The sequence below is a fragment of the Orycteropus afer genome, unplaced genomic scaffold (genome assembly GCF_000298275.1).
Source record: "Orycteropus afer afer isolate SDZICR_OR568_19922 unplaced genomic scaffold, OryAfe1.0 scaffold00079, whole genome shotgun sequence".
Taxonomy (NCBI): domain Eukaryota; kingdom Metazoa; phylum Chordata; class Mammalia; order Tubulidentata; family Orycteropodidae; genus Orycteropus; species Orycteropus afer.
The window spans coordinates 7185094-7212145 of NW_006921666.1; the positions used below are offsets into that span (position 1 = coordinate 7185094).

The 27052-nt window shown below is 45.4% G+C and overlaps 1 protein-coding gene across 1 annotated transcript; it reads right to left on the reverse strand.

The window, feature by feature from the left end:
• Positions 1–2768: 2768 nt before the first annotated feature.
• On the reverse strand, positions 2769–23336 carry DLST (dihydrolipoamide S-succinyltransferase). Its single transcript, XM_007941364.2, has 15 exons — positions 23274–23336; positions 22497–22530; positions 19795–19843; positions 16886–16941; positions 16668–16742; positions 16369–16424; positions 15762–15873; positions 13319–13474; positions 12876–12952; positions 11300–11397; positions 6657–6787; positions 5152–5225; positions 4760–4843; positions 4392–4559; positions 2769–2903 (listed from the first exon to the last, which is right to left on the reverse strand). The coding sequence occupies exons 1-15, from the start codon at positions 23334–23336 to the stop codon at positions 2769–2771; spliced, it is 1368 nt and encodes a 455-aa protein (XP_007939555.1).
• Positions 23337–27052: the final 3716 nt, after the last annotated feature.

A 27052-nucleotide genomic window follows, 5' to 3' on the forward strand; every position in this document is an offset into this window, starting at 1 on the left:
AAGTAGGAAGCGAGTCAGAGTCAGCGTGCACACCCAGCAGGGCTGCCTCAGACCCGAAGGGAAGTGGTGGCCTGTTGGGGGCAGTGGGCTGTGGGAAATCAAACAGAAGAAAGGAGACTTGAAAGAGGGTCAAGGTTGGGGTGGGGTGGGGAACACTAGTTTGATCCTCACAGCAACTCATGAGACAGATCCTAAGGAAACTGAGCCTCAAAGAGGTGAAATGACAGGATGGGGCAGAGCCTGGTGAAGTTGGTTACACCATCTCCAACCACCAATCACAAAGCATGAGCTGGGCCTTGCCACCACTGAGCCTCACCTATGTTGTTGTTGTTATTTGCCGTGGAGTCGGCCCCGACTCATAGTGACCCCTCCTTGGGTTTCCGAGGCAGTATCACTACGGAAGTAGGATTGCCCAACCTTCCTTCCGAGGAGTGGCTGGTGGGTTTGAACTGCCAGCCTTCTGGTTAGCAGTCAAGTGCCTTAGGCACTTTGCTACCAGAGCTCCTTAAGTATTCCATCTAATGCACTGCATGTCTGGCCCTTTGTTAGACTCGGGGATTACCCTCACAGGGCTTACAGTTGACCTCCTTTTGATAAAACGTACAAATACCACCTACTTTGCAGGTTAATTGGAAAATTTAAAGCTTCTAGCAGTATGGCCTGGACTTGATGGTCAGATAATTAAGAAATTCTCCCTCTCACTGAACCCTCAAGTTGTTTCCTACCTTCTAGCTAGTTCTACCCTCTGGGACTCACTTTCTTCCTGTGACAAACCTTTGTATAGGAATGGCCTCGCTGCAGGCACTATCAGTCAACTGGCACTTGTGAAGTCAAAGCTGTTTAACTTCAGCTCCATCATGCCTGTCACCTGCAGTGAGTCTGGGTTACCTGTCAGCCGTCTCCTCACACACACAAACCACTGCTCCTAGGAAGTGATCCACCCTCATTGGTCTTCAATGACCTTGAGCAACTTGGTGCACATGTGGCAGTAAAATCCAAAATACTAAACCCTGATATGCCCTCAATCCCTCCCCAAAACGATGTAGGTTCCTACAAAAGTGGTGTTATTGAAGGGACTTCACAAAGGTGGAACCCTAATTTTGCCTCAAGAATGGAGCGTGTCAAGTTTAAGGAGCCGACCAGGACGCTGAGGTACTACAAGATCACTGTGCTTTTCTGGCTAGCCAGACAGTTGGAGATCCTTGTACACAGTTATTTCAAAAGAATGGGGTATCACAGGATAACCAATGGGACACTTGGTGGCTTTCAATGCTAATTATAGCCATGGTGTCAAGGGGTGGAGACCTGCACGACCACAGTAACCAAAAGCCCAGAAACAGGAACCGTTTGAGAACATTTGCCCTTTAATTTCCGTTTAAAATCAGTTTCTTTAAATATTTTAGTTACAAGTTCTGAATAGTGAAGACATAATAGATGATGCAGGCACTCAGTATTGCTCCCCCCTCCCCCCGCCTCAGGCCCTGCTTCTTTGCTCAAGATACAAGTGGGTGCTCTGCACTAAATAAACGGCCCCCGTGTGTCAAGGGTCAACAGTCTCAGGCCTGGATGCAGTTGGATACAAAGCAACAGAAGCCCAGTAGCCTTCACAAGATATGTGCATTTCACCAAGTTCCGTGGAATTTCAATGATTGTGCCCAGACCCAGGGGGCAGTACCCTCAGAGATGACATCGGCCGTTCACCACAGCTTGGGGCTGGTTTCCACCACAGTCCATCTTCCTCCAGATCTGTATCCTGCAGAGGAATTGCTGCCAAGGCCCTGCTCCCCAAAGGCTCCGGTGCAGGACCAGAACTGCCCGAAACCCACGTGTTTACATAGGCTTCATTTAAAAGCTCCAATCAACCTGAGCCAGTCCACAATACCCCCCACCCCCACCCAGCTCTAGCCCTTGGTTGTGACCATGCTCTGGCCCACTGCCATGATGTACTGGAATCTGCTCTACATGAGAACAACGTGCTAGAATGGGTTCTAGCAATCAGCAGGCCTGGGAAGGGTTTGTAAAGGGCTGGCATTGCCACAGCTGTGTGTAGTTGTCAAAATGGGTCTTCCCGGTGCAATGGCAGGGTCCAGGTTCCTCTACTGTTTATGTTTACAACACACGAACCACCTTAGGAGGAATCTGCCCTCTCCTTTCCCACTGACCCTGCACCCCTCTCCAACCTATAGTCCCTGGCCTGTCCTTCCCGGAAGAGGTAGAAGAGGCATCTTGAAGTCAATGAAAGCTGAGAATGAAGGTGCCAGCCAAGCAGGAAAGCAGCACCTGCCCGGCGTTCAGTACCTCACACAGCGGAACCTAGTGAGGACGTGCAGTCAGGGCAGAGGCTGCTCTGAGCTGGGGAGGCCTGGCAGCCCCCGAGGCTGTCTCTGCAGAGTGGACAAGACAGAAACTTAAGAATCCTGTGGTGGTTTCCCTATTATCTACTGGCACTGGGAAGAAGGAAATCCATCTCAGTGGAGGGCGGCTGGAAGGAGGGCGGCTGGAAGGAGAGCAGGACTAATGAGCATCCTTCAAGATTCTCTCTCAAGCCTCAGGGAATAAGGTCTAAGAGGTGGGTGCAGAGAGGGAGGAAGCCTGGCAGGAACACCAAAAAGACCCGCGACTGCTGGTTACATAGTGCCCCGGCTCCCTGCTTGAGGCCAACAGCGTGTGCTGTCTGCCAGCAGGCTAACCCAGGACTTGGGAGGGGGCAGGGAGAAGGCCGATTCTCAGTCCCTGCATGGTTGAACTGGAGCACGTGGGGTTTCTTCCTAAAGGTCCAGTAGGAGGACTCTGGGATCCTCTACCGCTGCCTTGATTTTGCGGAGGAAAGTCACTGCCTCTCTGCCATCAATCAGCCGGTGATCATAGGTCAGTGCCACGTACATCATGGGTCGCACCTCCACCTGCAGAGAAGAGGTCAACGGGCTTATTGACAACAGGTCTGAGAATGGCCCACCACTACTGTGGGGACGGGGGGGACAAAGCATGACTCATAAGAAAGGTCCCAGTTCCAGTCTTTCCTACTGAAGTCATTTCTGAATGTCTCTGAATAATTACTGTATTTTCAAAGACCAAGCCCTACCTACCCTTCATGCAAATCTCCTCAACTCAGACACAGAGCTTAACCAAGAAAACAGGAGTCCCTCACTACTGACTTTCTTATACACTCTGCCCTCTTCCTCAACTGTGATCTACAGGTCGGATTTCCCTTCACTTCTGGCTACTTGGAGGAGCTGCTTTGGGTTTATAATTTAAATAGTTTGTTTTCAACCTACAGTCCACCAATTCTCTGAAATTGTATGCAATGCTGGGTATGTGGGCATTTTCAGGGAAAAAGATCCACAGTGTTCAGATTCACAGAATAGTTAAGACCCCAAAAGCTCTTAACATAGGAGTCTCAGAAAGCTTGCTGTTCTTACTGACCCCCAAGGGCCAGCTCCCACCCTCTGATCTGAGTCTCTGAACTCCCAGACACCTCGCCATGCAAGGAGGCAGCCATCCACTGCTTTGCACTGTCCTCTCTGCTTCCCAGGGGCAAGGAGCTGGTCTTCCCCTGGGGCACCTCCAGAGAGTTAGCAACTTCATTCAGTGAGTATTGGGTGGCTGGTTCTCAGCCCAGTGGGTCTCACACTCTCATGGGCATCAGATCACCTGCAGTTTCTGATTCAGCACATCTTGGGCGGGGCCCAAGAATCTGCATTTCTAACTGATGACGCACATCCAGAGAAGACCTTTTTTTAAACTGTGATTTGGGTGAAAGTTTACAGAGCAAACTGAGTTCTCCGTTCGACAATTCATGCACACTGTTTTGTGACACTGATTGCAATCCCCACGATTTAACAGCACTCTCCCCGCTTCTTCCCCGTGCTTGACATCTCCCTTCACCCATCTTTTTCCTGCTTCTTCCTGCCGTTGGAGCTTATCCCTGGGCACGTGCTGCCCTTTTGATCTTGTTGTTGTTGTTGTTGTTATGTGCCGTCGAGTCAAACCCAACTCATAGCGACCCCTCCTTGGGTTTCCGAGGCAGTATCACTACGGAAGTAGGACTGCCCAACCTTCCTTCCGAGGAGTGGCTGGTGGGGGTTTGAACCGCCAGCCGTCTGGTTAGCAGGCAAGTGTCTTAGCCACTATGCTACCAGAGCTCCCCTTTTGATCTAGGAAGGTTGATTATTCTAAGGAGTGCATACCTCCCTGGTGTTACTGTTCATCTTCTAGGCCTGTCCATTGTTTAGCTGAAACAGACCACATTTTGAGACCCTGTGTTTTAGCTATTAATTAGAAACTAAGAAGTGGAACAGAAATTACAGTGAATCTCTTGTAATTAGCATTTAGATTAAGCCTTCCTCCCACCATCACCTAACACCCAGAATCTTAGAGGTAACAATTCCTACCTTGCCTCCCACAGCCACTGGCCTATCAAAGATGGCGTGCATGCCCAGGATGGCAGACTGAGGGGGGTTGATAATGGGTGTTCCAAAGAGTGAGCCGAAAACACCGCCATTGCTAATGGTAAAAGTGCCACCATCCATATCTTCAATGGCAAGTTCATTCTTTCGGGCCTGGAAACAGATTTCGTAAGTGAAATATTAAGCCAACCAAGCTGCCAGCGATCTTCACTTCGTCCTTCCTGGTCGTTAACTTCTTATGGTACCAAGTGAGGCTCTAGTTTCTTGAGCACTGCTTGCTGGTGAGCCCTGCCTCCCCAGCCCTCTTCCCTGACCTGCCCCACAGCTCATACATGTGCATCCTAACACTGTACCTTCTCTCCCAGCTCACTGATGGTTCGCTCAATATCTGCAAAATTCATAACTTCCACGTTCCTGATGACGGGAACTACCAGGCCCTGAAGGGAGTGAAAAGTTGGTCTCAGTTGCAAATAGTACCTTCTACAGATATATTTCATTGATTTGAGCCAATGTTCTTGCCTCCTCAGAAGACCGCCAATTAGTAAATGAGGTTATCAGAAGGTTTAAAATATTTAGGCCTGAAGCTAAAATAAAAACAATTATGGTAAGGTCAAAAAAGAGGTTATTCTTTCACCAGCTCCCTTCTAAAAAGAGTTACAGAAGTCATCTCTCCCCGAGATCTGCTTCTTCACACAGAGCTGGTGAGGGTTCAAGCCCAGAGCTCCCCACTCCTGCCCCAACATACCCGTGGGGTGGCCACCGCGACACTGATGTCAATATAATCCCTATAGACCACCTCTTTGGTTGCATCGTCGATCACTATGAGAAAGAAAACACGTTACTTACAACCGCCCACGGTTAGGCTAATAAGGTTTTATTTGCATTAACAGAGTAAAAAGAATCTGCAGTGCTTGGTACAGTGTAGGGTGACCAGCCAATGTGAAAACCATGGCACTAGAAATGGTAGTTGGCACTCCTCATATACCCATAAAGCAATCAGAAGATCTGGGTCCCCCGACCAAACCTGACTGTACAAGAATCAGAAGGGCTTACACAGGACAGGTAAATACATCAAGTTCTTGTTAATCAGCTCTACTCAAACACTCCCTCTGCAGAGAAGGGCTAGGTTTAGGAAATACTCCAGAAAAGGCAAATGAACAAAGGAAATAGGGGAGGATGGTGCCCACTCTGCCTTCTAGACGATTTAGGAGGAAGCAGGGTGGGCTGGCTTAGATATACCAGCTTTAGACAGCAAACCAGTAGCTAAAAATTTAGGTATAGGGCTCATGAAAAAAAAAAAAGGTTAGCAGATTTGGGAGTCTTTGCCACAGATACAAAGTCTAAGTTGTATATTAGACAAGATACCAAAGAAAAGCATGTAACGTTGAGAAAGAGGCCAAGAGAACTTCAGGAAATGCCTACATGTATGGACAGGCAGAAGGGGCCAATAGTGGAGATGGAGGGTGAGCCAATCAGGAAGGCAAGAGAAGCACGGAGGAAACAGAAGGAGGTACCGTATTTTCACACAAATAGCACACACGTTATGTAGTTCCGGGTACTTATGTGAATTATGTGTGGAGAAATATGGTACACACGTTATGTAGTTCCGGGTATTTATGTGACAGCCCTCCTACAATCCAGAACACACCATACAATGAAGGGATTAGGATTTCTATTTCTAGATCTTTAGGAACCCTGGCACTGCTGGGAGTTGCAAAGTGTCACTGTCCCTCTCCAATCTTCCAGAAATGTCTCAATAGGAAAAAAGAACAGCTTATTAGGTCAACACTTCAATGACGTAAGGAAAATGAGGACCAAGTCCACAAAAGAGGGGTCAAGCCCAACACCTCCCAACAAGGCCCATCGACCAGAGATCAAAGGTCACTCTGGACTGCCAAGGGTAGGAGGCAGGCCCCAAGATAACAGAGCCGGTAGGAAGGGAGTGCCAGCAGGGAGGGGAGCTTCCACCCAGACACACAACAGCTGGGAGAGCTAGACTGCCAAGCTGTGCACGGGAGAGAAACTATTCTGTGTAGCTAGTGGAGAGACAGTAACCCTCACGCTACTTCAGGACACCAAACATGAAGGCAAATCAAAAGACCTCTACAGAAGACATTCCTGTCTCCATAGGAATGAAATATGAAGCCTCAGTCTGTCGACCCCCACCTTTGTGTCTGTGTGTGGGAGCCAAGTCTGTGTCCAAACACCTACCTCCCAGGACCCCTGCAATTCTGGCCACAACCAACCTACCTGCATTTACAACAGGCTGCTCCTGCAAGGCAAAGGCCGAGGCCTTCACAAATGCCGACATGAAGCCTAGCTTGAGATTATGTTTCTTCAGAAAAGCATCTTTGTGCCGAGCCCTCATCTCCTGAATGTTACTGCAAAATAAGATTACAAAACAAAGTGACCACAAATGAAGCAGTGATCTTGACTTTCCTACCAGTTTTTAACTCTGTGTACATAACTGAGCAAGCTTTCCCTTACTCTGGGCCATTTAGCCAAGTTCAAGTCCTGAAATAGTCCATGAGAGGTCAACACAATAACCTCAGGTTTTGCTTTGCTTCACAAAGAGCGGATAGAAAAGGATCAGGTCCAGTCTGTCCTTCAGGTGGGCGGACCCTTACAGGACTCCACAAACTTCAGAGTCAGATTCCGGGGCAGATGGTGAGAACAAGAGATCACACAGTGCACCAACGTTCCCGCCTGGACCTGGAAGTCATGCTCAGCTGCACCAAAGTCCTGAGCTGCTGCTGTTGTCACCTGCTGTCGAGCTGATCCTGACTCACAGCGACTCCCCGACTCCCCGCATGCCGTGGAGATCTATGCCACAGGGCTTCCAGGGCCATGACCTCTGGGAAACAGGTTGCCCCGCCTGTCTTCTGAGACACCTCTGGGCTGGTTTGAACTGTTAACCTTTCAGTTAATCAAGTGTTTACCCATTGCAGCACCTCCAAAAACCAAACCAAACCCATTGCCATTGAGTCGATTCCGACTCATAGCAACCCCCGTTGGGTTTCCAGGTGCTAAATCTTTACAGAAGTAGACCACCCTATCTTCTATCCACAGGGAGACTAGTGGGTTTGAACCGCCAGCCTTCTGGTTTAAAAAAAAAAAAAAAAAAAACAAGCTCATGGCCATCAAGTCAATTCAACTCATAGCAACCTCTCCTTGGGTTTCCAAGGCAGTATTCCTATGGAAAGGAGCTCTGGTGGCATAGTGGCGAAGGCACTTGACTACCTACCAGAAGGCTGGCTGTTCAAGCCCACCAGCCACTCCTCGGAAGGAAGGCTGGGCAATCTACTTCCATAGTGATAATGCCTTGGAAACCCAAGGAGGGGTCACTATGAATCAGGTCTGACTCCACGGTACATAACAACAACAACATTCCTATGGAAATAGATTGTCCAGTCTTCCTTCCGATGAGTGGCTGGTGGGTTTGAACTGCCAGCCTTTTGGTTAGCAATCAAATGCCTTGGGCACTATGCCACCAGTGCTCCTTATTACATCACCTGTTGTTGTTGTTGTTATGTGCTGTCGAGTCGGACCCGACTCATAGCGACCCCTCCTCGGGTTTCCGAGGCAGTATCACTACGGAAGTAGATTGCCCCATTTTCCTTCCCAGGAGTGGCTGGTGGGTTTGAACCGCCAGCCTTCTGGTTAGCAGTCAAGTGCCTTTAGCCACTATGCTACCAGAGCTCCCATTGCACCACCAAAGGACTTCAAAATCATAAGCTATGTACCCTGCAAAAAAGTTTTTTTAAAGTGCACAAAGCCCACAAAATAAACAATATTCCTTTTTAGAATTATTTTTAAAAAAACACCAAACAAAAACAAAAAACTCTGCCAAATCTGAGTATGACTTAGGATATGCCTGCTATCTCCTGATCTGCGGTGACAAAAAGCCACGGGCATATGGGCCCCATGTGAACGAAAGCAGTCAGGGCTATGCAGGCAGTGCCTCACGACGGGGGCTCTGTTCCGACAACTCCATCTTAAGTCAGTTCTGGCATAAGTTGAATATCTCGTTCTTTTTCTTTCTTTGCTTTTTTAGCTTTTGTTATTATTGCTTTTTATTATCAGTATCTTCATAAACCCAATCTTTGTCTCTGAGGGTTGGAAACATTTCATGTAAATTACAGATCTGATGGCATCAAAGATTATGCACTCTAATGTTACATACAGCACGTATTACTAATGACGCAATGTACAAAAGCAAGGGCGGTTTTTGTGGTAACTCAGGTCCTAACTCAGATACATCGTAACCTGGGGACTGTACGTGGAAGGGTGCGGCCCAAAGCTCTTTTAGGCTCCTCAGCAGACTTACTCTTCATTTCCCCAAAATTAGCAGTTCCATCCGCTCACGTGTCAGACAAGTTCCAAACAGCCCCATGAGAGGGTCAGTGCTGGACACCAAGATGCAAAGAGGATTAAGACACAGTTTTTGCCCTTAAGATTAGTAAAGTGGATACAGGTTTCTTGCTCCTTAGAAAAGTGGCCATGTGTAGACTTAGGCTTGCCTCCTCAGGTAAAACTCTTCAAGGTACAACCAGCTGGGTTTTCTGGGACACTTTTGGATGGTGAAAACCCTTTGTTCCCCAAAACTGGTTTTTCCACGTACACACTGCAGAGCTGAGGAGGGGGGACAACTTTCCCATCATGTGCAGAAACATTGGTGTTTATCGGAACAGAGCTCTGGGATGGAAATCAAATTTAACTTCATTTCAGGCCCAAATGTTCACTTCTCCCTTTCTTCCTGTAATGGCCTAATTCGACATTAGCATGAAAGATAAGATATGGTACAACTTTAACTCCCCCCTTCAGACCTTTTGTTTTTGAAAAAGGAAGTTTTCCTAAGGGGGTTGATTGGGTTTTAAATGTTTGTTTTCCTGAATCTAACCTTATTTAGTACTAGGATTACCACCCTAAAGACATTACTGGTTCCCAAGACACAAGAGCTGCAGAAGAGGGAAGGAGAAGTGATAAAGACCTCTGCTCTCAAACCTGCCCAAATGCTATTGTCTGCTCATTAAGTCCTCTCAGAGCTGTGGCTCTGGAGGCAGGGCTGCTGCGACAGGGGAGAGGAGGCGGTCTCAGAAGAGCCCCTTATGGGTCTGCTGATGGGCACAAAACCCAAAGGGCACTCAATCTAAACCAGATTAAATCTGTCTGCTGTGCGGGCTGCAGTGAGACCCTGGCCCGTTGTTAACTGGCACCTCGATTAGCAAGTGAAAGGAGATTCAACTACTGTACTTACTTCCAATCAAGGCTGTTGGGCCAACAGCATCTTTCCAGGCCACAAATATTTACATGTTTTGTCTTAAGAAATTGGGTAGAATTTCAAAGTCCAATTCAATTTGTATACAATTTGGCCCTAATGCACTGAAATACAAGCTGTAGCCGCTCTGATCCATTAGTCAAGGTCCTTTCCTACATCCTGAGGAAAGAACAGAAATCTTTGCCTGAATGACACCCAGTCTCTTTAGAAGTGTCACAAAGGATGGGAGACATCCAGTGAAATGGGCCAGAGCCCTACTGTGAAAAACACCACAGTACACAGTTAACAAATCATTCCCTTCTCACTACTTTTTAGGCCCCCACCCAAAGGAAAACACTAAACACTAAAATAAAAGCAGCAAAAAGATGACTAGATGACTTGATGTATTACCTCCTGAATTAAGTATCAACTCCTTCCTCTGGAATTCAAAACATTCTGAAATATGGATCCAACCTTCTTTACCACTGTGTCTTACACATATTCATCACAGAAGTGATCTTTTACTATTTTTCAAATATGTCTTGACCTTTTCTGTCCCAGTGTCACACAGTCCAAACCAGAATGTCTATCTAGTCCATCTAGAGTGACCTTTCTCTACAATTGTGTCTGTGAACATGCTAGTCATTTTAAAGACTGGCCTGGAAAGGTCTATTTCAATCACTCCTCTCCAAGAAGCCTTTCCTAATCCCACCCACCCTACCTCGGTCCCATGTCAAATCAAAACCATGTCACTCTTCCCCACCTCATACTGTCTCACCCTTCTTATTTTCATACTTATTTTTCTGGATTTTACTGTAAGTTTGTCCTAACCAGATAGTAAACTCTATGAGGGCAAGGGCTCTTTTTCATTCACCTTTGTATCCACCTGGAGTCACTGTTCTAGTATCCTGTATACAGTAAGTACTCAAAAAAAGTCTGTGAGGTTTAACCACATTCTTTTCTTCCCTAGTGCTGATATCTGTACACATCAAAAATCTTAAAGGAGAAAACAGGCGGGTCAGTAATGACCTCACTACAGAAATGGGTATACTGACTTGGTTCCTTTGGTTTATATTCTGATATTTTGTTCAAAAAAATACAACCTGCTTTCATTTCATTATCAAAACTGGGAAAGCTGAAAGCTATGATAAGCCCCTAGCTCTTTACCTCCCTGGTTCTGAGCTGTCTAGGAACAAACACAAGGAGTACTCGCCCCGAGAACAGAGCTGAGTGCAGCGCCCTGGTTCTGGGCATGCCATCAGCAGTCCTCCTTCCCGAGGGAGGCCCAAGGGTGAGACATGTTGGCCTATCTGCCCCTCTGCTTGGCACCCCTGACAATAGTCATCAGATTTTGAGACTCTTACCAGCCTCATTTATCAAAAATTCAAAGTATAAAACTCTGAAAGGCTAGTTTTTCCAAGTCAAGAGGAGACAGGTATGGCATTTGAAAAGGCAATCAAAAGATGAAACCAATGGGTCATTCTGTGTCAGTCAACAAAAGGCAATGTAAAGAAGTACCTCTTCCCTGTCAAGTCAGTTTTAGAATCAGCATTAGGAAGGAACTGGGTGGGGCAAGTTTCAGTGTTCATCAAGGGAAAAGGGCGGGTGGGAAGCAAGGAGGGCCCGAAGACCTCACCTCATGTCGATCTCATTGAAAGTCGTCAGCATCGCGCACGTATTCTGGGCCTCCTTCAGGCGCTGAGCAATGCGCTGCCGCATCCTGTTCATCTTCTCCTGGAAACAGAAGTGGGACAAGGATTGACAACACGGTCCCTTTGGACCACGCATCCCCCATGTAGTCAGAGGGAGCACTCGGCTTGCCAGGGGTGGACGGCCAAGGACCACGGGAACACAGGATTGAGTACAACGGGAGCTCCAGCTTCCTGTGCTGTGGTGGTGGCCTTGAGTCTCTGAGCAAGAGAAACCATGGGCAAAAACCACTCACTCAGATGTGCCTTAAGTATGACCAAGAACGGAGGCCCAGGAAATGGGTTGATTTAAAAACCAAACTCAACCCAATGTATGAAAAGGAAGAGTGTGGCTTAGATCTAGCTAGCCCAAGAATCATTACAGAAGGGCAATTTCTGAGGCTAGAGAAAGACTTGCATGAAAGTAGCTACTTGTGAAGAGAAACACGCAAAGGAAACCCATGAGCAACTGTGGAGGCTAGTCTATGTTTAGCAGGTATTCTCAAGGAGAACCCATACCCTTGACCCTACTTCCTTGAGGTTTTGACTGCACGGGACAGCTGCTGCCATAGGGCAGCCTTTGGCTAAATACCCCACAAGGACAAAAACAGAGCTCACTGGACCACCTCTCTTGAAATGCAGAAGACTACCAAACTACCATCTCCTGTAAATATTTCACTGCCCAAGGCATATACAGTGGAAAACCCACTGGACCAAGGTTCAGGAAACCTCAGCTTCTAGTCCTGACTACCATTAACAGTTATGTGACAATGAACAAGTTGCTTCCAGAAACTCAAGTTTCCTCATTTTCTAGACAGGAAATACTTTCTGTGTGCTTCAAATAAAATCATCTAACATGACTGTACTTACGTTAGGGTCATTATATCAACAGAAGGAACCACCATTCCAATGATGATATGCTAAGCAGTAATTTCAGGAGGTACACAGTCAAACACAATCCATCCTAAAAGTCAACACTCAGTACAGGCTAGTGTTAAGAGACGTTTCCTGGGGCTGAAAAGATCCTGTTTGAAGATTAGCTAACTTGTCTCCCTAACTTTCTACATAATGCTAGCAAGTCAAAACTTTTGTATTTCTTGAGGTTGAGCTCTTTGGCGGGAAAACATTTTTTTAATTTATTTAAACAGATGGAAATCAATTAATAAAATAAATTTAATGAATATAATAAATTCAATTCTATGTATCATTTCTTCCTCCAAACACAGGTGATCTGACCCAAAGTTTTTCTTTTAAAGAGGAATCTCCAAATTCTAAAACCCTAACCTATGAATTTTAGAATTCTACCAAGTCCAAAGTTCATCCTGACACCGGTGAAGCAACTTTTAAATTCGCAGAATATTAAACCCACCTACATTGCCCCGAGGCCACACCAAGGCTGTAGAGTCCAAGGGAATAAGCTGCAGGGGGCCTGGCTATTCAAAGGTAGGCACCATCACACCCACAGCCCTCTCATCTCAACAATTCCTCCTGCCACTCTCCTCACACTGGTCCTCACAGGCTTACCCGGTGCTCTGAACGCAGAACTTTGAAAGCTCCTGGCTCAGCCACAGGGGGAGCAGCAGTGGGTTTCACAGCAGACACTGAAAAAGAAGAGAGGGGGGCTGCTGCATGAGAAAGGAAGGTTACAAGTACCCATCAGTGCTCTCAGGCTGTGCCGTCACTTCATCCTCAAGATATTCTGAAGCGTGTGGTGTATCCCACTTCATAGACGAATAATCTGCTGAGAAAGGTAAGTAGCCTGAAGTCCCACAGCTAGTTAAGGAAAGCTAGGATACAAACCCAGATTTCCTGATACAAAGTCTAGAGGTCTAGTGTTCGCTCTACAGAGCAGCCACCTGGGCCTATTCAGAGCTATGATCAGCCTCAGATGCTACCCTGTGAGGGAGCATGACCCTAGATGAGATGTTCTTCTCCCACATACAGACACGTGGGAGTTACAGGTTTACCTGGTTTGCTAGCAGGAGGCTGCACTGGTGAGGGCACCGGTGGCATCTGAGTGGGTATGGGTGCTGCAGGGGGAGGAGGGGCTGCTGGCGCCACAGGCTCTGCTTTGGGGGCTGCAGCAGCAGGAGCCTCAGCTGGCTTCGCCTTCACAGGAGCAGCTGAAAACCAAGAAAAACAGATGTCACTGCTAGTATCTGGAATGGAAAGTAAGCTAACTGCAGCTGTTAAACAAAATTTAGCAACAAAAGCTCCAGTTCCAATCAATTAACAAGTATCTACAAGACACCAGGAGATACACACAATGATATAAGGCACTGTATTTCTATTCCCCAGGGCCCCTACATGTCCTGTATCAGATAATGGGCTCAATTTAGTTGCCCTCCTGACTTAACAAATACCTATTAATCATTAAATCCAGCAAGTACTTTCAAAGTATCTAATAAGCACAAGAAAGTAAAAACTTCCAAGCAAAACAACCCAAGCAACTGAAAATGTTGGACCACATACATAAAAGCAATATATTTCTAATTATGGTCATACTGAGAGTCTCATCTTTCATTTTAATATCACATAGAGACACAGAGAAAACTACTCTTACTTATCCAAAAAAAAAAAAGCAAAGCTAAAATAACTAAGGGGTCATTCAAGCTTAAGAGTTCAAAGCATTTTTTCAGCCTACATGACCCTGAGACCAGAAGAATGAGATGGTGCCCAGCTATCACTGTCTATCACTCGGAAAGTGATCAAAACAGGAGATCCTGGATAGAGTGGAAAAAAATACGAAACAAAACTCAAAATCATTTAAAAAACAAACAAACAAAAAAAGCAAGCTTACTGGTCTGATAAAGACTGATGAAACCTCCAAGACCATGATGACCCTTTGGGCCTGAAATTGAACTCACTCCCATGGCTTCAAGCCAAACAACAGACAGCCTACAAGGTGAATAATTATACCACATAGGCACACTCCTTAGAACAATCAACCACAGGAGATCAAAAGGGCAATACTTGTACTGGGAGAAAGCTCAGACAGCAGGAATGCATAGGAAAGAAGGACACAGGGAAAAGGTAACCACAGGGAGGAAGTAGGAAAAAAGCTGTTAACAATGGGGATTGCAATCAGTATCATGAAACAAAACGTATATGAACTACTGAATGGAAAGCAAATTTTCTGTTAACTTTTACCCAAATCATAATTAAAAAAAAAAAAAAAGATGCAGAAGAAAAAAGGGAGTTCAAAGCATTTAATCTAGGATGATTCCCTAGATTGGGAGGGTGGTCAATAATAGACAAATAACTATAAATTACACGTTTATTTAGATTTAGATGCTTACCCATCAGGACATTAAATTTTTTATATTTAAACGAGAAGAACTTTCTTTTGCTTTAACAGAAAGGAATGCATGATCAGAAAAGGGCCTTCTTCAAATGGAAGACTCATTCTTATTTCCTAGTCTTCTACTATACGTTCTTTCTATCTGTGCTTCTTCTGGTCTTGCCCTGCTCAACCTCAAGGAGGCAATCTACCATTTCTCTGCTTGACTATTTTAACAATAAGAAAGAAATAGACCTTAGCAGTTACAACATTTAACAAAAGTCAGAAAACATTATTTCCATTGTGAGGTCCTGTACAAATTCTGCTCTTGTTGCTCATTTTCCTTCCAACAGAAATACCCACAGATTTGAAAAGAAACTACACTGAACTCTTTATAATAAAAAACCCACTACCACTGAGTCAATTCCAACTCATAGTGACCCTACTGGATAGCACAGAACGTACAACTGCCCCACAGGGTTTCCAAGGCTATAAATCTCTGTGAAAGCAGACTGCATCCTCTCTCCCCTGTGGAGCAGCCGAGGGGTTCAAACGCAGACCTTCTGGTAAGCAGTCAAACTGCTTTAAGCACCACCTAGGCATCAACTGGGCAATCTACTTCCGTAGTGATACTGCCTTGGAAACCCAAGGAGGGGTTGCTATGAGTCGCGTCCGACTCAATGGCACATAACAACAACAAGAAGGCACCATGAAATACTGCTGCTTTTCACTTTAGAATAGTATCTCTTAACCCTGGCTGTGTATAAGAAACATGTGGGGAACATTTAAAAACAAAGAAATACTACAAACTATCAGGATCTGATAATTCCAATTAAGGGCAGATAGAACGCCAAAGGGTTTCTGACAAGGCTTTGAACCAGTCTGCTCTGGTTCGATCCCCTGCTCAAAATTTCTATTTCCATTCCAGATATATCAAATCAGAATCTACATTTTAATCAAACTGAAAATGTAGATTCTGCTTTGGTTTATCTGAGGTTGAAAAGCAAATTCTCAGCAGGGTGTCGAACCGAAGCCCTGGTTTTTGCAATACATCAAGAAATGTGTACATCCTCAGCCCCAATTCCAAGGGGGAACACTGGAGACCTTGACAACCAGGAGAACTTCTTTACCACCAGTTTTCCTGAGTGTGAAAAGAGGAGTGCCTCCTTCTACTTTTCCCCCATCAGGTACCAAAAGAGCTTCAATCACGCCATTTGCTGGTGATGGAACCTGCACAGATGTCTGTGAAAGGAAGAGAGATTGAGAAAGAGTTCAAACTTAGAGAATTAATTGCAGAGAATCTTAAACATGAGGCACAAGAGTTGGAACACAGATTATAAGACCCTCTGCACAAAGTCCACACTCTCAGAGAAGAGCAACGACAAGTCACTGTTATTATGAAGATTCATTCTTTCTGTTCTTTCTTAAAAACATTAAAGTAATATTTACTCAGTCGACACACGAAAAATAACTACAATAGCTCATGCAAAATAAGGTGCTTGAAAGTTAAAAAGCTATAAAAATGAAAACTATGAAAGTACATATATGCAAACAATCTAAAACTAAACTTTTAAAGTCTTTTTTCCCCCTTTTAACAAGCTCTTCGTTAAAAGTTGAAGATGAAGTTAGAGCCCGTCAAAAATCATCTTTAAACAACAGTTAAGTTCCCCATTTCTTTCATTAGGTTAAGCCAAGGGGAGGGTATAAAGAATTGCCACTATGCTAGGACAAGCCTACCTTGTCAGTTTCAATCTCACAAACCACTTCATCTTCTGCAACTGAGTCTCCAACAGCTGCAAAGATAAAGTCACAAAACAGAGAGACCTATTAATGGGGAGCCTACAGTAGCCATGAAACCCCTTTTGGCAGGTATGCTACAAGACCCTTTTGCTACAGGACTGAGAGAAAGTACACAACAGTACAGTATTGTCTATAGGAAACAGGGCAGAGTCATAAGGTCCACTGATTATCTTGAGGGGGAGGCTGGATTTTGGGAAAACATTTAAACTCCAAAGTGAGAGTGCACAAAATCTTACCTTTCTCCCACCTGACATCCCCCTCTGTGACAGATTCTGCAAATGCTGGGGTTTTGACTGTAATCACCTCATCCTCTAAAAAAAAAGAGCAAAAAAGAAATATCACAAGTAGTCCAAGTGTTTCTCCTTTCACTTTTTAAATTAAATTCAGTGAAATTTTGCTCTTCCCATTAAAACTTCATTTCCCAGAAGGCAGGGAGATAGAGGCAGATACTTACTGCACACGACCGTAGTTCTGAAGCAGCGAACACTAAAGACATTACTGATGTTAAAGCTACAAAAACAAAATAAAACAGAGAAGTTAACTTCTTTAGCAGGCAAACCATTCATACTTTATTCTAGTTAAGGCACCACAGGTTACCTTCTCTTTAAATCAGGGATTCTTGATTAGGGGTGCCCACCAGTGCTACTTGGGGAAACTTTTCAAAGCACACATGCCCAGGCCCTACCCCCAGAGTCATGACTCAGCAGGTCTAGAGTAGAGCCTGGGTGATTCAGGCATCTTAAACAGGGAGCTCGGCCTGTGAGCCCAGGACACAGTGCTGCACTGAAACGCCAGCTCTCACAAAACAGAGACCTACGTTTGGTCCTCTGAAGAAAAATGTAAGCAACCTGGTCCATCAAAAGGACTTAACTTCCTGACTAGGTTTCCTTCTAAACTAACTATAGTCCAAACAAGAGATATTGCGTGCCTTCAGGGTACATGCAGCTGTGCCATGTACATGGAATTTCTGTCCTCAGGACTAAAGATTCAGATCAGATAAAGCAGCAAGGTGAGAGCTAATGCAGAAGTAAAGTCAAACAAGGTAGCGTAGTGCCGAAGGCACTTAACTGCTAACCAGAAGGCTGGCGGTTCAAACCCTCCAGCCACTCCTTGGAAGGAAGATGGGGCAATCTACTTCCGTAGTGATACTGCCTTGGAAACCCAAAGAGGGGTTGCTATGAGTCGGGTCTGACTCAATGACACGTAACAACAATAACATATGAAAACAACATGGTATCTCTTCTTCTCTTCTCTTGCTAGGAAGCAGCACATCTGGATTCACTCAAGAGGAACCTCAAAAGGACAAGGCATTTTCTGATATGGCTCCTAACCTTAATAATGGCAATGGGAGCAGGTATCACCTTTTACACACAAAGCCACGAACAGTGGTTACCTCTGGGGAGTGGGACATGGAGACATATACAGGATCTATGGGTACCTGTACATACACACATACAGAAACATTTCTTGGGCAGAATGATTTGGAATGATGGGCACTTTTGCTTTCTACACCTCAGGATTGTTTGAATACTCTCTACAAGCAGTATTTGTTACCTTTATAATAGAAAAGCAAAACAGATTTAAGCTGCCTTTTCTAGTTTTACTTTCATAGTACCAAAATAACTGCAAGGTTTCCGTAGGCTCAAGGGAAAAAATGTACGTTATGGGAAAAAATACAAAACACAGAATATTCTGCATAAGCCCATGGCAAAAGTTAACAGGTCAGGTGCAAATGCAGACTGCTCTGCAATGACACCAAGACCCTGAGCACGGCTACCAGTGGGAACAGGTTATCTAGTGGAGCTGGAGGACAAGACAGAAAAGTCTTCTCACGGATACCTTGTACCTTATGAAGCACATAAATGGATCCTCTATTAAAATGAAACATAAAACTAAAAAAAGCTTTACAATAAATGATTTTAAAAACAAAGTGGGTATCTTATTTATTCAGAGAAAAAATACACAATGCATAAAACCAGATAATGGACTAGGGTGATAAAATTAGTGGCGATTTTTCCTTCTCTGAAGTTTGTTGTTGTTACATGCCGTGGAGTAGGACCTGACTCATAGTGGCCCCTCCTTGGGTTTCCAAGGCGATATCACTAGGGAATAGATTGCCCAACCTTCCTTCCTAGGAGTGGCTGGTGGGTTTGAACCGCCAGCCTTCTGGTTATCTGTCAAATGCCTTAGGAACTACACTACCAGAGCTCCCCTAAAGTTATTTTAATAATTTACTTCCAGTTATTTTTTTTAGTATTTATTGCATAAAAATTTGTGGTTTCTCCAATTTTCATTTGAACTGCAAATGAGTAGCGTATTTTGAATCTTTCTCTAAACATTTTTTAAATTATAAAAGTATTAGATGTTTATCACAGACTATTTAAAAATAGCAAAAAGAACATTTATGACTGAATTATACTATGTATGAAACAGGATAGGTAAGAAGCATGAAATGGAATCCTTTTGTAGCCAGCCTTTTCCCACTTATTATAGTGTGAACATGGCATAATTTAACCAACCCGTTTGGCCATTTCTAGCAAAGTCTGTGTTTATCAGGAGTTCTTCAGTATAGATTTCCAGAAACGGAATGGCTAGATCAAAAGGTATACATAGTTCAAAGGTGTCTGACTGCCAAACTGTCCTCCAAAGACAACACACCAGATCAGACTTCTAGAACTGAGTGCTTAATTTCCTCAATTAAAAAAAAAAAAATCCCATTGTGATGCACAGTGAGGAAGGAGCTACTCTGAAGCCTCTCGCTGTAGAGCAAGTAAATCAGTAGCTGAGAGAGCATCCTTTGACTACACCTTGAAAATAGCTGGCATGTGAAGTAGCACTAAGCTAGCACTAAGCAACATTCATAACCAGAAGTTAATCCAAAACATGCACGGGTAGCCTTTCTCCAGATTGTGCATTACACAATAACAGCAAGCCTGCCAAACTAATCCAATCTCAGGGCTCAACCAGCTAGTCTTTCACTTATACTGTTTCTAAAACGAGTAACTATGCTACCAAGAGGATGTTCTCAATTTCTATGATAAATGTAACCTCTAGAACTTCAGGTACACTTGTATGCTGCTAGAATATTGAGCAGCATCCCTATGTCCACGCCCATAAAAGAGGGTTTCCATTTAACATTCGTTACAATCTAAACACCTGGAGAAGACACGCGCGCTCCTGCTTCAGCACCTGACGGGACTGACGCTCAAGGTACATTACACACAAAAAAGGAGCATCAAGGTTAGGTCTGTCCATTAAGTACCTTGATTCTAGGCCAAGAGGCCAAGGAAGAAGCTGGATGGTCAAATAGCATCTTAATAAATACCCCACGGTCACGTATCTGTGCTCCCCAGTAATACTTACACAATCTTCCTGCTGTCAGGGTAACCTGGTCCCTGACATAATGAGACCCCTGCAAGAAACAAAACAACTCTTAACCAACAACCTTCATCTTATAAAAAGTACCCGCTGGGAATGGAAAAGAGGTCTGAGAGAGCAGGATCTACAGCAGATAACAATAAAATCTTCATCACCCTGTTTCTCAAACGTTTTCACTCAAGTAGCCTTAATAGCAGAAGGTGATAGATATATGGGGCTGAGGGTATGTGCTTGGGGATGAATGGGGAGAAATAAGTGGGCATAGCCCAAGGCAGTTTTATAATCTTGCTTAACTTAAAAATTCATACACTTTGTTTTATGCTTGTATGCTTTCATAATAAAATGTTTCCATTCTCCAAGTCTTCAAATACAACAGAAGCTTGAAAAAGACATGTGATGGTCTATCCTGGGACTATACATAACCTAATCTGAGAAGCAAAGGGATGTTTGGTCTGGGTTTCTGTTCCCCCCCTCATCACTAAATGGACTGAGCTGGAAGTCTTACTGCCTGAAGCCGAGTAATAAAGACTGAGGTACGTTAGGTCTAGGGTATCCAACCTGTCCTGGGACTAATCAAATCATTTTCCCATCTTTCCATTTATCCCCTTCCCATGCTCTTCCTGAGGTCTTCCACCCTGGTTACTTTCAACTAGGCAGGAACCCCCGTCTGCCCCACCAACCAGCTTTATCACAGGTAACTGCTTTCCTCCAACTAATGACTAATTGCTACAACTGCCTTCCCCTATATTCTTTTGTATGTTTTATTTTTTCAGACCTTTTTTCTGAACCATGTTGCTCAGGAGGCACCAAGCAGAAGACATCTCTCTCATGCCCACCTCCTCACAAACACCCCCAGCACTTCAGAGTCAAGTTGGCAGCCAGTGACTACAGCATAACTCTCAAGCACAGCATGGTTTTGAGCTGCAACAGCTAGCAGCCTGTACCGATTTTCAGAAACCTGAGCCCAACATAGAGTTTACCCTACAGTAAGTTGCATTTTTGTACAGTGCTTTAAGGTTTATAAAAAGCTTTCACATAGTGACCTCATTTTGATTTTCAAGTCTCACAGTATCTCTCTGAAGTGGAACAACCATCTGCCATTCCTTCCATTTCATGTATAAATAGGGCATCTGGAGGTTAAGTGACTAGCCCAAAGTGAAGCCCTAAACCAGGATGCAACCCCAACTGCAAGGCTCTTTCCATTACCCTGCTAGTCTGCAAAGGAAGAAAACATTTGCGGGGTCTTTGCAGGATTCCCAGTCGAAAAGAATGTTTTCTTACTGAGCGTCCACTTGAGCCGACACTGTGCTAGGTGTCTTACGTTTTCATGACTCTCAAAATGTTTACACGGCGCTGTGCTGTCCAGCCCTGCCTATCTTTCCGGCCAGACAGGCGTCCTTTCTATTGCAATGACCAGTCAAGCCCCTTCCTGCCTGAAAACCTTTGTATAAGCAATTCCTTTTGCCTGGAGGACTGCTCTCTTGGCTAACTCCTATTTATTCGCAGTCTCAACTTTAACGTCACTTTTTCAGGGAAGCCTTTACTGACATTCTCACTATACTTCTACCCTCCCAAACTGGGTTACATCATCGACCTTCTCACCTGTACTTCTCTTCTGTTGCAGTTACCACAATTATGTCTTTATGTGTGCATAAATACAAATGGTATTCTGTCATTCCAGCTAGCCCACAAGATTCATGTGGGCAGAGGCCATCTGTATCCCTGTCACCTAGCACAGTGCTTGCCACATAGTAAGCACTCAATAAATTACCTGTTCACTACATGAGGGTCAAGAGTTCAGGCTTTAGAGTCAGGCAGATCTGGCTTGACTAACAGTTGGCTGAGTGACCCTGGACAAAACACACAACCTCTCTGAGCCTCCGGGTACTCATTTGTGAATAAGAGATAAAATCTCTCTTACTGTTGTATGATCATTAACGGAAAATGCAAAAACAACACTCAGAACAGTGCTTGGCACACAGAAAGCCTATAGTAAGATTCCCTCATTCAACAAGTATTTACGCTAGGCATGTAATACAAAATAAACCATATAAAGAAATTATGGATTTCCCCAAAAATTAGTGGGATAAAATCTAAACGCCTTCTAAAAGTATCTATTCCACCCTCTGTCTCTTGCTCCTCTTTCCCTCAAACCATTTTTTTTTCCAGTTCCTAAACACTGCCAGCTGAGCCCTTCTCTTCTCAAGAAGTTCTACTCATGCTGTTCCCATTCTTTCTCTTCCTAGCTCTGTCACATTCTCCAGGTCACTGTTTTAGTGTCACCTACTCAGAGGGGCCTTCTCTGTCTACCCTCTTTTGTTTCCTTCTCAGCAGTTACACAAATTTTAAAGGACTAAGCGTATGAGCTTAGTCCTTTAAAACTTTGTCTTTCTCCCTAGACTGTAAACTTCATGAAGACAAGAATTATTCATTTCTGTACTCCTAGTTAGTGCCTAACACAGTGCCTGTCACACAGACAATAACTATGCACTAAATGAAAAAGTGACAGCTGTTATTAAATAGCATGTAAAAGGGTTAAACTGCCTTAACTAAGATCGTGTTTTGCTCCTATCTGAACTGTCTTTAAACACTTGAGGAGAAACATAGCCACCTCTATTTCCCTCACATACTGCTCTGCCCAAGAGGAGAGTATTTTAGGTGACCGCCGGGGCAGGGGCAGAACTTACCAGGCAGGGAACGTCTCCCTAGAGGGCAGTTCCCCTGTTGAGAAAGAAGACATAACCCACGTCACCCGAGATATAAGAAGGGGGGGAAATAAAACATTGCCTTCCATCGCAACCCTGTAAGACTGAGACCTGCCCATAGGGTTTCCAAGGGGGAAGCAGACTGTCACACCTCTCTCACGGAGCGGTTGATGGGTTCGAACTGCAGATCCTTTGGTTAGCGGCCAAGCGCTTAACCACTGCGCCACCAGGGCTCCAGCCTTTTCTCTTAAGGACACATTCAAAAGCTGTCCCAATGCTAGTGACAGGTGAATCTCGTGACTCCACAAGGTAAATGCAACACCCAAGGCTCGCGGTCCAGACAGCACAACGGGCCTGTCAAACTATCTCAACTTCCCAACAGTGCTGACACCCCTTGACTTGAACAGAAGAGAGGAGACGGATCCCCTGGTCTCACTGGGGAACTCCGCGGCGCCCCCGCCGGAACTCTGAGTCTCGTGTCGGGGCGGGCACTGCTCCAGAGCACGGAACGGAGGGTGGGGTGCATCAGGGGGCAGTAGGCGCGGCTGCCTCGGTTGGGCGAGGAGCGCCCAGCTTGGCAGGCACAGCAGGACGGTCCCGAGAACGACTGCGGCCCCAGGCAGTCCAGCTCGCGGCCTCCGCGTCCTGGTGCCCTTGGTGCCCGGCCTGGCCGGCGCGCCGCGCCCCTGCCCCCAGGCCGTCCGTCCGCCTGCCGGTGGGCTGGTCACCCACCAGGGCCCTGGCCCGGCCGGACCGTACCTTCTGAAAGGCGGAGAGCGAACGACTGAAAGCCCGGGACACGCAACGGGACCGGGACAGCATCGCGGACACAGCAGCAGCGGAGCCGAGGGCGGGCGAACACCGGATATCGGGCCCCCCAACAGCCGGAAGTGGAGCGGGCAGCGGCATGCGCCGCGCTGCGAGGGGTGTTCGGAGCAAACCACTGGCTGAGGGAGTGGGCGGCGCAGAGCGGCCTCGTCTCAGTCCAGCGGCGCGGACAGGGTGCGGTAGGGTGTTTTGTGATCCAGCTGCGCTGCCCGCCCGCCCGCCTGGGCCGGCCCTCCGAAGAGGCCACTATTGCCCAGCGTCCGGACCACTCCAGATCAGGACCTCCCCGACCTTTCCGCCAAGCTGGACGCTGAGCGCGGCAATCTCCTCGCCTAGGAACCCCAGACGCAGCGCGGTTCCGCCTCTGCTTCGCGGGAAAAAGGCGAAAGGCGAGCACGAGTTTGAACTCGGAATTTGGCTAAGATGCGTTTGGTCTTAAGACTTGTGTCGCCTCGGGCAAGTGACATAACCTTCCCGAGCCTCTGGTTCCTCAGCTGTGAGACCATTTGTCACATCCCTGCCTCCCTGACCCTGAAACATACAACCAGAACCCCAAAGAACCTTTAAAAGGCTCCCATTACCAACCCAAAGACCTTCAACTATCCTTGTCTCTGCAAAACATCTCTGGATCTTCCCCAAACCCTACCCAAACTCCCTTCAGCCAAGCTAATTCTTGCTGTGCATTTTGGTGGGTCATTCGTTTGTCACCCCATCCTTAGAATATAAACTCCATTAGATCAAGAGTCTTGTTCACTGCCGATTGTCCAGCACCTAGAACAGAGATTGCTGTAGGTTAGATGCACAGTAAATGCTTGTGGACTGAATTTGGGCCTCCCAGCTTTAGGCATGCCATTCTGCCCTGCCTTCAAAATGAAAGCACTCCTTCCTCCGTGACATCCCCCTCCTCTGTGTCTTCAGGCCCCTGTGTCTTCACCTTCACAGTTCACTTTCCTAATACAAAACGTGCTGTATACACCTCTGGCTGAATTAATATGAGCGATGTAGGAATGTATGCATGAATGAATGAATGACCCAGTGCCTCTTCCTGCTGGTTTCTTCCTTCACTCCCCCAAACGTGAAAGCACTACCACTGAGATTCTGGAAGGATGTTCAGAAACCCTAACCAGAAATAGAGAAAACACCTTTGCCCTGTGCTGCCCTCAATCAAATCCTCGGCATCTTTCATTCACTGGGATTACTTTCAAAGCTTCCTAAATGCTTCTGGGCCCCCACTCCCACTTTCGCCAGCCCATCCTCTACACCTTTGGCAAAGCTCCTTCTGAAATGCAAATCTAAACTTGTCATTTCCCTGCTTAAAATCTTTCAGTAGCTTCTCCCTGCAGTGGGATAAAGTACAAATTCCTCAACTTGACGAGGGACCGGATAATCTGGCTTCTGGCTGTATTTTGATCCTCTTTCTCTCAGTTTTTCACAGGTCCAGAACTGCAGTCATAAAACACTACCAGCCATCCCCTCACTGCTATTTCACTCCTTCACATGGTTGTGTGGTCTTTTCCCCCTCCTACTTGCCTGTTGTTGTTGTTAGGTGCCATCGAGTTTTCTCCCACTCATAGAGACCCTGTGTACAACAGAACAAAACACTGCCTGCCCTGTGCCATCCTCACAATCCTTGCTATACCTGAGCCCATCTTTGCAGCCACTGTGTCAATCAATCTACCTTGTTGAAGGCCTTTCTCTTTTTTGTTGACCCTCCACTTTACCAAGTATGACATCCTTCTCCAGGGAATGGTCCCTTCTGACCACATGACCAAAGTAGGTGAGATGAAGTCTGGCCATCCTCGCTTCCAAGGAGCATTCCGGCTGCACTTCTTCCAGACAAATTTGTTAGTTCTTTTAGTAGTCTATGGTACTTTCCCTACTCTTCACCAACACCACAACTCAAAAGCATCCACTCTTCTTTGGTCTTCCTTATTCATTGTCCAGCTCTCACATGCATATGAGGCGATTGAAAATACCATAGCTTGGGTTAGGCGCACCCTAGTCTTCAAGGGGGAGCTGTGGTGGCATAGTGCCTAAGGCATTTGACTGCTAACTAGAAGGTTGGTGGTTCAAACCCACCAGGCACTCCTCGGAAGGAAGATTGGACAATCAACTTCTGTAGTGATACCACCTCAGAAACCTAAGGAGGGGTCCATATGAGTCAGATCTGACTCCATGGCAGTGAGTTTGGTTTTTTTTTTTTTTTTTTTAAATCTTCAAGGAGACATCTTTGCTCTTCAGCACTTGAAAGAGGTCTTTTGCAGCAGATTTGCCCAATGCAATATGTCTTTTGATGTTTTGACTGCTGCTTCCATTGTTGATTGTAGATTGTAATACAAAGTCTTTGACAACTTCAGTCATCCTTTAAGAAGTTTCTGGATCTTTCCCTAAACCGTCTGGCAGAGTTAATAGCTCCTTTCACTGTGCTTCCAAGGCATCGTGTCTGTATGCTACATTGCATTATATTGTAATGTCCTGTTTACTCTCTCTCCCACTGGGCGGAGCTGCAAGAGGGAAGGAATGACTCTATTTCCCAGAATCCCCCAACACAGAACACAGTGCTTGGCACACTTTAGGGACTCAGTAAATATTTGTGCAGTGACTACTTCCGTGCTTATAGTGCTGTTGGCTGCAGCTGAAGAGCCCGAGAACAGTACTCAAGAGCTATGGCAATCTCTTCAAGGGTTGCTGTTAATTTTAATTAGATAGTGACTTCATTCTTTCACAGTTTTTAATAATTATCTAGGGTTTAGAAGCTCAAGCCTGGATGATGCGACAAAGCACTTCTGGAGTTTCAGTGATCACCCAAGTGAGTCTTAGATTTTAGTCTTAGACACCACACACAGACACACCCACACCGACACATGAGTACATGGTAGCATGCAGTCTCTCTTGGAGGATAAAGGTTGACATTGATTTCCTTGAGGTGCACAGATGAGCCTCCGTGGAGTTCAAAGTGCAATCCAATAAGGTCTCACTCTTTTCTGCATTTAGAGTCTCACAAGACACAGCCGCATTGTCTTTTGGGCCAGGAGGTTATGAAAACAAGTTGTGACAGGGTTCAAAAGAGAAAAACATTTTTGTTGTGAAATGTACATTCTAAAGGGGATATAATAATATGCGTATATTTTTAAAAGGAGTAAGAAAAGAAATATCCATACTCTCCATGAGGCTCACCAAGCAGAACAGCCCTCTGTGGCCCTCTTTGCTCCTCTCTCCAGAGTTGATTACTACTATGCTGAATTGTGAAGTTCCCAGGTGGTGCAAATGGTTAATGCAAGCTCAGTTGCTATCCGAAAGATCGGGGTTCAAGTCCACCCACAGGCATCTCAGAGGAAATGCCTGGAGGCCTATTTCCAAACAGTATCAGCCACTGAAAGCCATTGAAAAGCACAACTCTACTCCAACACACATGGGGTCATTGTGAGTTGAAATCAACTCTGCAGCCAGTGGTTTCTGTTCTGTTTTATCCTGAATTATACATTAACCAGCCCCTTGCTCTCATTATAATGTCAATATCCTTGTGTTCTAAACTATAAACATAGTCTTGTCTATTCTTTAAATTGAGAAAAGTTGTATTTACTTTCAAGTCGTAAAAGAAAAAATATATGTTTTCAGGAAGGAAAAGTGGTTTCATTCATTTAAAAAGAAAAAAAAAAGAGTAGGCAGTTCACCTTCAATAAAATACACAGCATTCTTTTCCCTTACCC